Source organism: Labrus bergylta, chromosome 4 (genome assembly GCF_963930695.1).
Source record: "Labrus bergylta chromosome 4, fLabBer1.1, whole genome shotgun sequence".
Lineage (NCBI taxonomy): Eukaryota > Metazoa > Chordata > Actinopteri > Labriformes > Labridae > Labrus > Labrus bergylta.
Genome location: NC_089198.1, coordinates 28,544,613 through 28,560,119, shown reverse-complemented (window position 1 = coordinate 28,560,119; position 15,507 = coordinate 28,544,613). Strand labels below are relative to the sequence as shown.

At 40.5% G+C, this 15,507-nt stretch overlaps 3 protein-coding genes across 4 annotated transcripts; 2 read left to right on the top strand and 1 right to left on the bottom strand.

Annotated features, from left to right (window-relative positions):
• The first annotated feature begins 318 nt into the window (after nucleotides 1-318).
• tmem59 (transmembrane protein 59) lies at nucleotides 319-4,443 on the top strand. Its single transcript, XM_020630383.3, has 8 exons — nucleotides 319-556; nucleotides 759-864; nucleotides 1,062-1,156; nucleotides 1,248-1,400; nucleotides 1,535-1,607; nucleotides 2,552-2,675; nucleotides 2,809-2,926; nucleotides 3,709-4,443. The coding sequence occupies exons 1-8, from the start codon at nucleotides 401-403 to the stop codon at nucleotides 3,859-3,861; spliced, it is 978 nt and encodes a 325-aa protein (XP_020486039.2). The 5' UTR covers nucleotides 319-400; the 3' UTR covers nucleotides 3,862-4,443.
• A 2,077-nt stretch (nucleotides 4,444-6,520) lies between these two features.
• lrrc42 (leucine rich repeat containing 42) lies at nucleotides 6,521-9,414 on the bottom strand. Of its 2 annotated transcripts, none has more exons than XM_029276501.2 (7): nucleotides 8,129-9,414; nucleotides 7,913-8,044; nucleotides 7,700-7,818; nucleotides 7,491-7,576; nucleotides 7,295-7,408; nucleotides 7,068-7,152; nucleotides 6,521-6,967 (listed from the first exon to the last, which is right to left on the bottom strand). In XM_029276501.2, exons 1-7 carry the CDS (start codon nucleotides 8,515-8,517, stop codon nucleotides 6,675-6,677), a joined length of 1,218 nt encoding a protein of 405 aa, XP_029132334.1. In that variant the 5' UTR covers nucleotides 8,518-9,414; the 3' UTR covers nucleotides 6,521-6,674. The 2 variants fall into 2 exon arrangements, with proteins under 2 accessions (XP_029132334.1, XP_020485811.1); XM_020630155.3 differs by having other exon boundaries at nucleotides 7,700-7,821; nucleotides 8,129-9,005.
• yipf1 (Yip1 domain family, member 1) lies at nucleotides 9,409-14,464 on the top strand. The gene is made up of 9 exons (XM_020630168.3): nucleotides 9,409-9,533; nucleotides 9,738-9,886; nucleotides 10,350-10,430; nucleotides 10,532-10,619; nucleotides 10,782-10,898; nucleotides 10,987-11,153; nucleotides 11,433-11,615; nucleotides 12,299-12,383; nucleotides 13,704-14,464. The coding sequence occupies exons 1-8, from the start codon at nucleotides 9,500-9,502 to the stop codon at nucleotides 12,365-12,367; spliced, it is 888 nt and encodes a 295-aa protein (XP_020485824.1). The 5' UTR covers nucleotides 9,409-9,499; the 3' UTR covers nucleotides 12,368-12,383; nucleotides 13,704-14,464.
• Nucleotides 14,465-15,507: the final 1,043 nt, after the last annotated feature.

The following is a 15,507-nucleotide window of genomic DNA, read 5'->3' as shown; positions in this document are numbered from 1 at the left end:
TGCTGGAAATGATAAGTATGAAAGTACAACATTGACTGGACAAGTAAGTAACACAAAGCAAAGTTATATATGTTACGCTTACATTGGCACAGGATGTCTCTTCTAGATCTGACAAAACTGTTTTTTAAAGGGGCCATGTTATAAGATAAAAGCTAAAAAAAAAAAACAACAACAAAAAAACATACTTTTTGCACTGCTAATTTTCCTGTACATCTGCACAATCTGATATCTCCTCCCCTTTCAGAAGAATTGAGGCATTTACGAGGAGTCCATGAACATCACGAGATATTCATCACCACTCTCGCGAGCGCTTAAGTTCCCGCGAGACTCACGAACCGTTTAAGGAGGAAGAAGAAGAAGAAGAGCGTGTTGTTGTTTGTTTAGATTTTTCGCAGGCAAAATGGGGACTCTTTCTTTCTTTGTCCGTGTTTTAGCACAGCTCGCCCTGCTGTCGCGCACACTGGCGTCGTCGGAGGTGTTCAACAGCGTGCTGGGAAACACAGCGTCCTGTCACAAGTCGTGTGAAATGACGTACAGTCTGCACACGTATCCGTCGGTGAGTACTTACCTCTATCAGGAAAAGTCATGTCTGCTGGCCTTTTGCTGCCCAGTTTTTTTTTTTTTTTTAGGGAAGTGAAGTCAACCTGTGACATTCGCCTTGTCGAATAAAAGGATGACAAATGTGTGAAAGTTGAAAGTGCGTACTGTCCACGGGGTTGCATTCAACTGGTCCCTGTGGGTTGTTGTTTTTTCTGCAGGAGGACGAGCTGTACGCCTGTCAGAGAGGCTGCCGTCTCTTCTCCATTTGTCAGTTTGTCCGTGACAGTGACGATCTGAATCAGACCAAATCCGAGTGTGAATCAAGTAAGTCATGCACTTAGTCCACATCTTCAACTTGTCTATGCCAAATCAATTCAGGGCATTACATCAGCGCTTTTTGCATATATATAATCATCATGTTTACACACCCCATCCATTATAGGCAGGGCTCGCTGTGAAGACTGCTTTGTCCCTTGTTTGTTATCCTGATATTGCTCTCTCATCTTAACTCTCACCACCAGCCTGTCGTGAGGCCTACTCCCAGACTGATGAGCAGTATGCATGCAACCTGGGCTGTCAGAATCAGCTTCCATTTGCCGAGAGACGAAATGAGCAGGTATGTCTCTCTCCAGTCTGTGTTAATACGAATAATAATAATTTTTTAAAAAAAGAACAGCGTGCTTAGGATTGCTTGTTTTGTTTTCCAGTTGGAGGCCATGATGCCAAGGATTCACCTGCTGTACCCTCTAAGTCTTGTCAGAGGGATTTGGGGCGACATAATGAGTCAGGCCCACAGCTTTATAACCTCCACGTGGACGTTTTACCTCCAGGCGGATGATGGCAAAATCGTCATTTTCCAGGTGGTGTTGCTCAGTAGGAGGGAGAAAAAAAAAAAGCTGTTTGATACTCTGTATGAAAAACAAAACAAAAGAGCTCGTTGTGTGGAGGTGGAGGACATTGTTGACAATCCTGTTCTGTCTTTTTGGATTCACAGTCTGAGCCACAAGTCAAGTTTTTCTCCCTGTTTTATGTGGACGAAGAAGTCAAAGAAGAGCCGGAGAAAAGCTGTAAGACGAACACGCGTTCTCTTAAGATCCATTTAACGTGTGAAGTTTGTAATATTCTCGAGGAACCCCCAACCCCTTTAAAAAGTCACATTTTGTATAAAGAAAATTGAGGATTTTTTCAATCCTCAGTGTCATAGACCACTTGTGATTTCCCAAACTACACAAAGGATCCACATGGTTGCATTGAATGACATGCTTCTTAACTAACATGAGCATGGGATAAAACCTTTTTTTTTCAGTCATTCAACCAGCTCTACTGGTTGACATCTTCAGAGAAAGCATTTGGCCCCCAGCTTGATGAGTTAAAACTTCACAACGTCGGTTCTTCTGACAACTTAAGTGTAAAGTTTGGAGAAGGAGAATTGAAAGGCCAACCGTCATTAAGAGAGTTGACAGGATATTCTACAATTCACTTAGCAGACGCTTTTATCCAAAGCGACGCACATCAGAGAGGAAGAACAACACAAGCAAGGATCTAGAAAAAAGGGAACAATGTCGGTAAGAGCAAACGATCAGCTTTGAGCCTGATTGGACACACAGGTGCTGACAGGCATTACACAGAGGCAAAGCACAACACTGACGGCTGTTCTTGAGAGCTCTAATCAGTATAGAAACCATCTTACAATCGTCGCTGTCGAACAAAACCATCATCATCAATATCAAAACCATCGTCATTACCATCATCAATATCAAAACCATCGTCATTACTATCATCATCAATATCAAAACCATCGTCATTACTATCATCATCAATATCAAAACCATCGTCATCATTACGGTCAGACAGTGACAGTGGTGTACTTGGTTGCTTATGTGAAAATGGAAACAAATCATGTAGAGTATAAAGTGAAGGCTTGAGAAAATGTTAGTTTTAGGACATTAAGACAACATGGGTGATAAAAGAATTAGATTTGTTGTTGAATCATTTTTTTTTCCCCCTCAAGTCCCCGGGTTTGGCAGTCCAGTTTACAAAGAATACCAGCGCTCTTTCATCCAGGAGAGGGACAGAGATTTGAGCGGGGAGCGCAGCTACGATGATGAGTACAAGCTTTTCGGTTGCCTTTCAAGGTTGGTTAGCAAACATTTCTCGACCGTGTCAACCTGCAGTATGAAAGTGTTTAACTTGCTGAGGAGAGTATGATCTTTACAGCAACAGGTATCTGCTCCCACCAAAGCTAAATATTTATTCTGGCTTCCTCAGGAACTCATGGCTACCAGGGTGGATTCTTACCACTACCCTGATCCTGTCTGTGCTGGTCCTGATCTGGATCTGCTGTGCCACCGTGGCAACAGCAGTAGACCAGTATGTACCTGTCGAGGTAAGTGCTGTGTTGTCTTTTGCTTTTTTTAAAGACATTTCCTGAAGCCCTGGATAACAAAGCGAACGCAAGTTAGGCATTTAAATGTTTGTCGGGTGAAATGTCAGGATGCTGTAGTTTTAGATTTGTCATTTTATGAGGTTGTCCCGGACCCTTTTCTGTCCAGGATCAGAAAATCCTGGTTTATACTTCTTTGTCGACTCTACAGCTACACAGCCACACTGTAGTGGCCTACACCATCTTGAGCACTACATACTAGTGTGTCATGTGTCTTCATAGCTTTGCAATACTTGGTAGTGCGCCAGTTTCCGGATCGACAACATAAGATAAGACAGTCCTTTATTGATATTCAAGTTTTTAGTTTAAATTCATTCTCTTCTGTTTGGGTACAGGAAACCATGACAAATGAAACAGAGTGTATAATGTGAAGCTGATAAATATGGTTCCAGTTTTCTTCCTTTTAATTTTTACTATGATGGATAAATGATAGAAATGCGATGCCACCAGCAGGCCAATCACAGGGCTTCATGCCTGTGGCGTTTCAACATGTAGGACGTGAAATAAGGACGTTCTAAAAAATAAAATGTGTGTTTGTCACTGCAGAGTTCTCAGGCTAAAGACCAGAGCTGAACACTTTTAATGTCAGATGCAGAGTGCTGGATATGCAGAAGTTCTGCATGCAAATAGAAGTTAAATGCAAGACTTCAAACTTTACTTTTGAGTACCTTAAATATTGATCATGTAAAACATGTTTTAACAGTGTTATTGTTTTAATCTTTCAGAAATTGAGCATCTATGGAGACAAAGAGTTCACAAAGGAAGAGAAACTGATCCCCTACCCAGCATCCTCCCTGCTGATCATCACCTCCAAAGGGCCAGAGGAAGAGGCCGGGCCACTACCTTCCAAAGTGAACCTGGACCAGTCCAACATCTAGAAGCCAAAGATGTAGTAAACAAAAAAATGAAAAAGGGATTTCCTCCTGTTTGTTTTTTATCCTCTGGCACCAGACCTGTGCTTCTTGCGGTCTAATCAGGAGTAACTTTCGGCACATTTTGATATAATGCATCGTTTCCCTTTTGAAGCTTCTAAAACTGGAGTCATCAGAAGTTTTTTTTTTTTCTCTATATATTGGTATGATTGTGGCATTAAAGGGATTGTGGAAAAAATAGGGTTTTGGACTTTCCCTACATTTTGATTTGTCTGGTTCCCTACAAAGTTGTCTGGTGGTGTGCTTTATTTTATTGAATACTTTTAAAAAATAAATGGTTTGTGTAAATGAAGTGATCCAGGTTTAACTCTCTAACTTGAGTTTTCTATAGATATGTGCAGATATGGCAGATTCTCCCAGTTTGTTTTTACATTACTACTGCAGTGATTTCCAGGTGATATTGAATTTTACAATGAAATGTCCTGCTTTGAATCTTAATTTATAGTGACGGAACATACACTAGGTCTGTCTGCTTTACTGATGTCTGTTTGCCTAATGATGGATCAGAATAAAATACAAAGAAGAGAAGTTGTTGACATTGGTGTGACTTTTTCATTATGCTGTGGAAATGAAGAAATAATGGAGAGTAATACTACAATGGCAGACATTCATCAACTAATCAATATGTATTTATACGGCACCAAGTCATAACAAATGTTACTGCAAGACTCAAAAGAGCAGGTAAAATACCTTAACCATCGTTACATTATCCACAAAGACTTAACGTAAATCCATCATGAGCACTAAGCAACATTTAGCAACGTTACAGTGGCAAGGAAAAACGTCCTCTTCAGAGGTAGAAACCTCAAATATATCTTTAAAACACAAGACGACACAGGCGGCTGTGGCTCAGTTGGTAGAGTCTGTCGTCTCAACTGGACGGTTGGGGGTTTGATCCCCAGCTCCTGCAGCAACATGCCCGCCTGCAGCAACATGCCCGATGTGTCCTTGGGCAAAACATTTGAACCCAAGCTGCTCCCGCTGCTTCATCTGGTCATATAAATGTGTGTGAATGGGATTAGGTACTTCTGATGGTCACTTTACAGAGCAAAATCTGCCATCAGTGTGTGAATGTGTAGGTGTGACCTGCTGTGTAAAAACTCTTTGAGTAGTCAGAAGACTAGAAAACTTTATACAAGCTCAAGTCCATTGACATTTAAACAATGTGACTTTATTAAACCATTAAACACTCCACACAGCAGAATAAAAGCACTCAACATAGAGCTGTATGAAAGGAGGACAGGGCACTAGTCTCTTTAAGGTTAATATTTAAGGGGGGTATAAAAGTGCAATGTGCATTATGAGGTAGCAGGCTGACTTCAAAGTATCCTTACAGGTTAAGATATTCTAAGCCTTTGAATGTATACAAATAAAGATTTGAGCAGCTTCACTGCAGTTACAGTTTTACATTTATTTCCAGCAGTGCATCTAGTGCTTCCTTTTGCTCGACATGTAAAGCAGTGGTGACCACTTATTTCTGAAAGGATGTAAACATTGTTTTTCTCCACTCAGCAGTCAGTTATTTATACAAGACTGCAGAAAATAGCGCTGGTTTCCTGCGAGACGACAGGTTTTGGGGTATTGAGCTGTCGGATGGTTTACAAATGCGACAACCCAGCATCCAAAACTGTGATTGTCAAATGGAAGTGGCATTGAAAAGTCCAATTTTGAATTCCACAGCTACCTTAGAGTGTCTTATTTTAGCATATTGGGCTCCTTTTTCCACTTTTCCTTCCAGCCTGCAGCCATTTTTCAGAGATTCACATTGTTTTGTGTGAATATTCTCAGAGCTTTGTCTATAAAATATATTATTGAAATCTGACTGTGACAGGCTAGAGACGCAGCAGTTATAAAGCCAGTAAGGCTGAATTCACCTGCTGGGGGACCTAAGGCAAAAATGTGTTGATAGGCCCCCTGTCAACCCGCTTTGTACATTTCACTGTGTTGGAGTGCTCATAACCTCCAGCTCTGTCGTGAGGGGGGAACTGCTGGGATTTTACACATCACAGTCTGTCATCAAAGTCATTCAGAGTGCAATTGTATAATCTGCACGCAAAAAAAAAAAAAAAAAAAAATATGCGTACACACTTTTTCTTACCAAGAGTTTTGTGTACATTTCCCAATGATGTTCAAGCGTTTAAAATGTGCAAATCTAATTTTGACAACCACAGACCAGACAGCACCTCACAGCCCACCCCCCCTTGGAGCTCATCTTTTTTTTTAAATGATCTTTAAACCAACACTTTGTTTAATTGAATGTATTCAGAAGAAATATCGGTGGGCACAAAACAGTCTGACGCAGCTTCATTATGTGCAAGAAGATCGCACCAGCTTGCTTGCCGGTCACAGGATATACACATTATCACCCACTTACACTCACTGCGGTGGATTATATTCCTGACTTTGACCTGCTGTGTTTGCACATCGGCTTCCCCTGACTTCACATGGAAATTGTACTTAAGAGGCTGGCAGGAAAAAAATGTCAGGTGAGGTCATGGAGGAAAAATTCATGACTCGCCATGACAATTTCAAGGAGCTTTGTGTGAAAACAAAAACATAGTAAGCCATTTAAAAAGATATGAAAAGCAAGCAAGGTGACACAAACAAAATTCTAGGCTTTATTTATAACAATATAAAAACAATGCAACCTGTATCTAAGGTCAAGTCTTCACAGTTCACCAGGTGAGTAATGTAGAAAACATTCCCGCACAATAAGCTCACTGACACACTCGTTGTGGAATGCCACACCCTCGCCTGCATCAGTAGCAGTTTAACAAGTCCACGTCCTCTGCTGTTAGGACGGATGAGGACGAATGCTTCGTTGGAACACTTTGACTGGCACTGTCACACGTCTCTGACTGACGCTTCCTTTTCTTGATATTTAGGAAACCCTTCCCTTGATGATTAGTTGCAGATGAAGCGTGTTTCTCTGGTATGGGATTGTTCGCTGCAGGTCTGTAGAAATGCAGTCTCTCTTTATTGACATCTTCCTTGCTCTCACATACCAAAGGGGCTGCATTCAGAACATCTCTGACAAACTTCTGCCTGCCAACTAGAGAACAAAGACATTGATTAAGCAAAGGTTATGTGTGATAATGATAAGGAAGGCTTTTGAAATAACATGTGAACACAATGTAGATGTTTGAACTCACAAAAACGAAGTGCTGAAGATCTGGATTCGTCAATTTTCTTCTGTTTTGGCATGTGTGAGCTATTTGTTTCCCACTGGTTTACAATCTAGATGTTAGACAACAGATTTGTTCATGAATTATCAACTTCCACTATTTCTGCAAGACATAGCCTAAAATAAGACAATGATGCTTGAAAGACACATTGTGTTTACTATCGCTGATGTCCATCAGTGTCTGCAGATATTTACCTGCTCCGCCCAACCTTCTGTTTTACATCTGGTGTGATCGAAAGTGTCCAATGGTTTCTCCGAATGAATGAGCCCCAGCTGGTCCCACATGGTTTTCTTCAATGTTGTGCAAAGCTGGAGGTATAAAAAAAACATTCAGATGTCAGCATCACCGTAAGTTTGAGCCAAGTGTTAATCACAGTCATTATTCCTGTACCTTGAACCTTGTGCCAGATACATCAAGTTTTTCGAGCTTGGGGAGGCATGTGAGGTATCTTAAAGCTCGATCTGAGATAGGATTATCTGTAGAAGAAATAAAATCATTGATATGGTTTTTATAATTATAAAAAGGTTATTGTCGATGTATTTAAAAATGGATTTGGTGTTGTTAAAGTAGCTACATTTAATATGTAATACATTACTAACAGGAGAGGTCAAGAGCCTGCAGACAGTCCAGTCCCTTCCTCATCATGCGGACAGGTGCTGTCAGTCTTTGTAGGCCGACGTCCGACAGACTGTTCCCACCGATGGAAAGCTGAATCAGGCTGCTGAAAAAAAGAGACGGCAGAGATGTTATTATCAGCTTTTGTAAATTCTCTACTTCCTGTCTTTTGGGGGGCCTCAGATTCTTGGTACTACCTGGCCAGTGAGCTGGATGTTAGATGCGGGAAAATTTCATGATCGTCGCCCAGTCTGCAGCCGAACAGGTCCAGAGACTTCAAACTGTGAAATGTTTTGATTTCACTCATCCTCTCGTGCAAGAGTGGAAACCTGCAGGAGTAAGAGAAGGCAAAAAGATGTGGCTGTCTTTGATGGAGGCAACTTCAAAAAGGATGGAGATATGTTGATACTCACCTATTTCTCAGACACAGTGATCCCAGCACCAGCTCCCCATATGCATCACTAAACAGCTGCAGGGCTTTTGGAGAAATGTCTGCGTTTAAAAACACACGGTTCTCCTCTGCTGCTGTGAAAAGCCTGTCTCCTATTTGCTCTGGGAAGCCAACAAGAGAGTCCACATGGTGTATATTATCAGCCACGAATAGCAGAGTAATGTCAAAGAGGGACTTTGTTGTGTACCTCAGACTTCCCTCTGCATTGTAGGTGAATATGAAGTGCTCCTTTCTCAGCACAAACGGATTTGTCCTTCTGCAAGACGACACTGGCTTTGGCTGTGCCAAGACTATGTCACTGACACGACGAAGGCTGCCTTTTTCTCGGACATAAATGGTGCCATTGTCCATCTTTACCCCCGACTCTTCCCCCCCCCCTGAGCTGTTTGGACAAAACTCTCAAAATGTGCAAGTTGAGTGAGTCAGCCTGCTGAACTCCTGATGCATTGTAAACCCCCCCACAGAGGTAGATAGCCACTTAGCTAATCTATTGTCCTTAACTTAACTAAGCTGAAGCAGGAAGAAATGACCCACGCGTCTTACGGTTGTCTGTCTTTTGACTTTCTCCTCTTATTCCGCACCATTTCTCTCCAAATTATCTACAACTACCGCGTACTGACTGCATTTCTTTAGAGTTCACCGCTGAAGCATGCAGCGCTAGCTCTCGCAGTGGAGTTGTATGTTTGCTTACTTCAAAATAAAAGTTCAAATTAAGTCACACCTCATATTCAGATACGAAAAGAAAACAAAAAAACGCCCTTTTCCCCCTACATAAATATAACTCTTTAAATATGAGCTATAATTCACCATATTACACCATATTACCGTCTATTACTCGCCGAACTAATAAAGGGTCGAGCTCTTACTTTGAAATATTTAGAAACCAGAAGAAGTCTTGTTTACATGACCACTACGTCCTGTTCCACGCATCACAACCAAACCCAACGCTAACTTAGCTGAGAGAGCTGAAATGATTTCATGACTTTTGGAGGATAATTTGGTAAGCATGTGTTGTTAAGAGGAAAGAGTGGGCCGGATATGTCTATACAACAAAGGCTCAATAGGCAGCAATATTACGTCGGGCATCAAATTAAGCTGGTTGATGAACTGTCAGGAGAGAAGTTGACGAGCTAACTTAAGCTAACTTTTATAAACAGTGTTTCTCTTTTAAAACCAACACGCAGATAACAAAAAAACACATTTGGTTTGAAAGATTATAAAGCCGTGGTTCTTTCATCACAGATTACTAAGTGAAGTTGTTGCCTTTTGGTGCAACATTAACCTTTTCATCCTGAGAGACAATCCTCCTGTCTGAAAGAGTGACTTCCTGTAAATGGCGTCTACAAAGGATGCGTTTGAGTTTCAAGGTGAGAGTCCTTCATAGTTATTTGTATAATGAGAAAAAAAAACTTTGCATAACTGATGCTGTTTTCACAAAGTCCGTGTCACCTTGTAAACACTCACACATCATCACACAATCTGTTAACACCTGACCCTTTGACAAAGTTACACTTGGTCCATGCATTGGTATGCAATAACGTGGAATTTACCTTTTTTTTTTTTTGCAATAGCTTTTGAAGAAGCTGGAAATCTGCTGGAAGAAAACAGAGATGCAGTCACCATAAGTATCGAAGATGAAGGAAGCAAACCGAAAAGAGCTGCAGCTTACTCTCCTGGTGGAAATGAAGAGGACCCACTGACCAGTGATGACAGGACAGAGGTCTGGATCACACTGACATGCATTGTTTTACACTGCTTAATGTGAGGGCTGGGCGATATGGACCAAAAGTCATATCTTGATATGTATCGATATGTATTTTATTAACAGTGAAAACACATGGAAAAATAAACTACCTGTTTGTGAATTTAAAAAGTAATATAATAAAATAAAACTGTTCCTTAAATACAATAAAAGAGAGAGAGAGGAGGAGCAGGGTTAAGAGGGACAGACAGTCAGTCATCATCAGTGAGATGAGAAAAAAGGTGAACTGGCACCTCTGTTACGTTATTTAAATGCAACATAAACTATATCCATATTAACGATATTGTCTTACCCTATATCTTGTTTGAAAATATATCGATATATCTTAAAAACTCGATATATTTCCCAGCCCTACTAAGTGTTGCATCAAAGATTAATTATTCAAGAAACGTCTTCTATTTCTTCTCTCTTCAATCCAAAGCTTCTCTCTGGACAAAAGAAAAGCATCCCTTTCTGGACGTTTGAGTACTACCAACAATTCTTTGACATCGAGACCCATCACGTAACATGTTTACAACTTATTCTAAAGATTTAAAAGCCCTGATTATTGTTATCTTGTAAATACAATAATAATAATTTATTGGTTTTGATCATTTCTTTCAGGTAAAGGAAAGGATCATTGGATCAGTGCGGCCATGGCCTGTAAAGAACTTTATTCACGTCTACCTTCGTCGAAATCCTGATCTTTTTGGTAAGCACATAACCGGTTTAACGTTCTACTTTGTAAAAGTTTGATGTGGTTTTTTTGGCAAGTATGAGAAACCATTGTTCCAGTTTTTTTTTTTGGCTGTATCTATATTCTCGTTTCGACAAACACCACACAAATGAAAATGTTTGATATTTGTGCTTTCAGGACCATTCTGGATTTGCACCACCTTAGTGTTTGCCATCGCCATCAGTGGAAACATATCCAACTTTCTGGTGCACTTAGGCAAACCAAACTATAAGTATACGCCCGAGTTTAGAAAAGGTGAGTGCTGTTTTTTTGACCGCTTTCCTCTGCAAGTTTCATCAAAGAGGAATTTTTTTTTTACGCTCTTTTTTTTTTTTTTTTCCAGTGACCATTGCTGCAACGGCCATCTTCAGCTATGCTTGGTTGGTGCCTCTTGCCCTCTGGGGTACCCTGCTGTGGAGGAACAACAAAATCCTGAGCCTGGTGTCATATTCCTTCATGGAGATCGTATGTGTGTACGGATATTCCCTCGCGATTTACATTCCAGCAGTGGTAAGAGCTCAAATAATAATGAGGGATGTACGTAGGTGTAATAATCAATATACTGCTCTATTTCATATTCTACAGACTGTGAGACATCATCCCAGCTCAAAAACAAAAGTTAAAATTAGATTTTACACAGCTTGAACGTATCATTTTCTTCTCCACCATGCAAAAAGATTTCATAATATTACACCTGACCTTAATGTAAAGCATTGCTTGTGCCTTGTATAAGTTGTATTTACATGAAACACTACTAACACCATAATGCCCTGTCGTTTCCTCCATAAGGTCCTATGGATTCTCCCGTATGAGTGGCTGAGGTGGTGCTCCATCGTCGGGGCTCTGTGTCTCTCCGGCTCGGTACTTGTCATGACTTTCTTGCCTGCAGTCAGGGACGACCATCCCAAAGTCATGATATCAATCCTTTCAACCATCGCTCTGCTCAACGTCCTGCTTGCAGTCGGTTGCAAGGTAATAGTGCTCAATAGCTGTGATGCTGATTTCACGTAACTTCATTGGTTCATGATTAATTACAAATTTGAGAGAAATGGAAAATAAATCTGTGTAAGGAAACGGGATATATCATTCTTTGTCCTGCTTTTGGCAAACTCCATCTTTGCCAATCTAGCTGATTCAAGCCTTCCCGTCCATCTTGGTGTAGATAACAACAATGATTGACTCACTCCAATTTGTCCAGGATGATCTCAGTAGCACGGCCAAGACTTGACCCACCTTGTCTTTGTCAATCACAGACGACACACTAACAGCGCAGGGACATTTCTGTGTGTCTCTTTCTGTGTGTTTTCTGGGACCTGATGGTATCAAGTTCAGTACCCTCCCGGGAGTCTCTCCTCTCTGGAAATTGTGACAGGGTTTGCTAACTGGTGTGGGAACGTGCACTTGTTAATGTGAAGACTGTCAGGCCCACAGAGGTGTCGTATAGCTGGTGACATTCACGTAATGAGTCTTAAGATGTAAGCCCGTGTCTGAAGGCTGACCAAAATGAATGGTTGCCAGTACAGCTTTATTCTCTGCTTGAACACTTAGTCCCAGACACACCAGCTTCAGTCCATGATTGATTAGTAGTCTCTCTTAATGATGTAATTGCCTTATCGCAGGTTTGGTTACACTCTTTTCTTCATTTCTTTTTCCAGGCCTATTTCTTCAGCAAACCAGAACCCGCTGAAATTTCTACTTCAGACCAGGTGACGTCTTCCACATGAGAGCCTTTGTTTAAAGGTAAACAAAAGTGACACACATCCTTTTAAAGCCATGATCCCATTGTGTAAATACACTCTTATAACCTGATACCTGTAAGTCATATTCCTCCGGCTGCCACTTTCAAATGTCTGTTTTTGTACCACCCTGTTTCCTAAGAAGATGTGACATTGTGTAAACTGTTCATCAAAGCAGAATGTGAGGATTTGCAAAACCACTCAAATCTCATTTTAATGACACTAGCACAAGGATGTTGAATCTTGAGAAATGGCATCGTTTTCGGACGAAAACGATCTTTTGCCAATTTAAAATTTGATATCAGCAACATGCTTCCAAAATGTTTGTGCAGGGGTATGTTTACCACTCTGAAGCATGCCATCTTCCTTAACACTCTGTGAGGGTTTTGGAAGAGAGGAGACTCATTTCTGTCATTTTGAAAGTGGAATGTTTTTACCATTCTTGCTTGATGTATTGTTTCATCTGTTCAACAGTTCAGGGTCTCCTTTGTCTTATGCTCCACACATTTTCATTGAGCAACAAGACGGGACTGCAGGAAGTCCAGTTTATCACCCGAACTCTTTTACCACAGAGCCAGGCTGTTAAACATGCAGTAAATGGATTGGCATTGTCTTGCTAAAATGAGCAAAGCCTTCCCTGAAAAGGAAGTTGTCACATGTTGGTCCAAAAGCCTGTATACATGGTTGAGTATTTATGGTGCCTTCAGAAACATGCAGGTTACCCATACCATCATGGTTGCTGGCTTTGGAACTGAGGGCGGATGAAAACAATCCAGATGGTCCCTCTGCCCTTTAGCACACATTTTGACTCGTCAGACCACGGGACACTTTTTCACTCTACCTCAGTCCATAACTCAGCCTGGACCAAGAGACACGAGGGGGGGTTTAATAAGCTGTGTTCACAGAATTATTCCAGACGTGTCCTCTCTGGGATGCTCTCAGGTGTTTTCTCTTAGCATTTCAGAACTGTAAAGTCTTTAGTTGCCACTGTTCCCCCTTTTTTATAAAATAAAATGTGTCATATAATTTTCCAAAAACAATGACATTTCTCAGTTTTGACCTTTATGATTTTGTCGTTGTACTACTTTAAATTATGTAAGGGGTTTCCTATGGTCGAAGATTATCTCATCACACTTTTGATCCTGTAATAAAACAACCTTTACTTCAGCGGCTCTACATCGTTGGCCTATTTTTCCTGGCCTATGCCTAAGTGTGGTTTTTTTTTTCTTCTTCTTTGACCCACTAAAGCTCAACATCTGACACCGGACTTCCTCTACATGATTTCTCCTTCCCAAAGCATGTGTTATTCTCTTCAAAATTGCAGATTCTCCTGTTGCCTTATCGGGGAGAGTCGGGTTGCTGTGGTGATGAGGTCATGGGTCGTCTGGATTTCACCTGCACTTGGACGACGCTCTCGCTGAAGACCTTATAACCCAGTGTCTCTGCTCGGTTCCACTGCGTGACCTCTGAAAATGAACACTGGTACCAAGTATGTTCTTTCTAATGGGATGGCTTCTAAACTTCCTTTGAGATGAATAGGGTATGGTGTCACATTGCACATACGGTCTCTTAGAATTTTAGTTTTCTACTTTGTAGTTCTTTCGTTGACATTTGGAATACAAGTCTCAAAGATATTCTGTATATGCATTTTTTTTATTGGGTTATCGGGAACCGGCTTGTTTTATTTTTTTTGTAAAAAGTTGTCTATATAAACTACAAAACAATGATACGAGTAGATGACATATTCAAGGCTGGGAGTTGTTATGTACAAATGGAATTTTTGTATCTATATATGACTGAAGTAACCCTAAGTGCCCTGGACTAATGCCAAAGACCAAGTGTAAATATTAAGGGGAATTAATAGCTGGTTTAACTCTCTGTTTGATTAACAACCAATGTTTGTTATGTGGAATTTAATCTGTTCAGTCTCAACAAGTGCTGCATGCGTAAGAGATTCAAACCTTCATTGATTCATTTTGAACCCACCTTTTACTAACGACATGATCGTTGTTGTGATAATGAATCTACAGTCAACCTGTAGCCTTTTTAAAGCACACCTTTTCACAAATAAACTCTATAAACAGATCACTTTTCTTTTGTCTTATGTGCCTCTTTATTACATTTCTTTCTACACTGGAAATGGGATAACAGCTAGACTTGTTCTACTGCACATCTGTATGAGCATGTGACAAATAAAAAAAAATCTTGAATTCAAATGGGATAAAATATTTGAATGAGCACCTCTAAAACCCATTCAAAAACACAAAAACCTAAAACAGGAAAGTGTTGGTTAAACAGGTATGACATTGATTTCATTCCAATTAAATGATGTCACAGCAGGTTCAATAACTAGTGTCTGTTTAGCTTCTGATAATATAATATTGTTATTAAATTTATTTTATTTCATGTTTATTTGTATAGGGACAAGTTTGGAGCAAGTTAACCATTGCCACACTACAGCGTTTATAGCCTAAGCTAATTTGCAATGCCCGCCCCTAGATGGACCTTTAGACAAAGACATAAAACTCAACAATACTGAATATACACATAAAACAGTCCCAAACAAGCACAACATTACACAGACAGAACAGTACAGGGTACTAACTATCCTTCAATAAAACAAAGTCAACTGTAAGAGCAAGATCATACATGACCACAAAACTGAGTCCTCTTAAAGAATGTTTTCAGCAGCGTGTCTTCTTCATGATCCTTGTACAAAATGTGAAGTGACTCTGGTTTTGTTTGAATCTTGCCCGTATCAACCTCGACTCACCTCTACACGTGTAAGACAACGTGACCCTCCTCTAGCAGCCCCTCACAGCGTTAATGGCTGCCAGTACATTTCAACAGCTGCACATTTTAAATATTAAAGGGGGAGATCGTTACTAATAGGTATAACTTCTACATTTCAAAGAGAGCATCTCACTTTGGAAGTGGACATTTGGCTGCTGCTACCGTTTTTTTTTCCCAACTCATCCATCTAAACTGTCGTGTGCTCGAGCAAACCGATAGAATCTGCGGTGTCAGTGTTTGGATGCAGAGATCACCTGCAGTGGAAAATGTTACTTATATATGTAAAGCCTGCTTCTGTTAAAAGCCTGCTTGTTGTTAGCACCTTACACTCATAA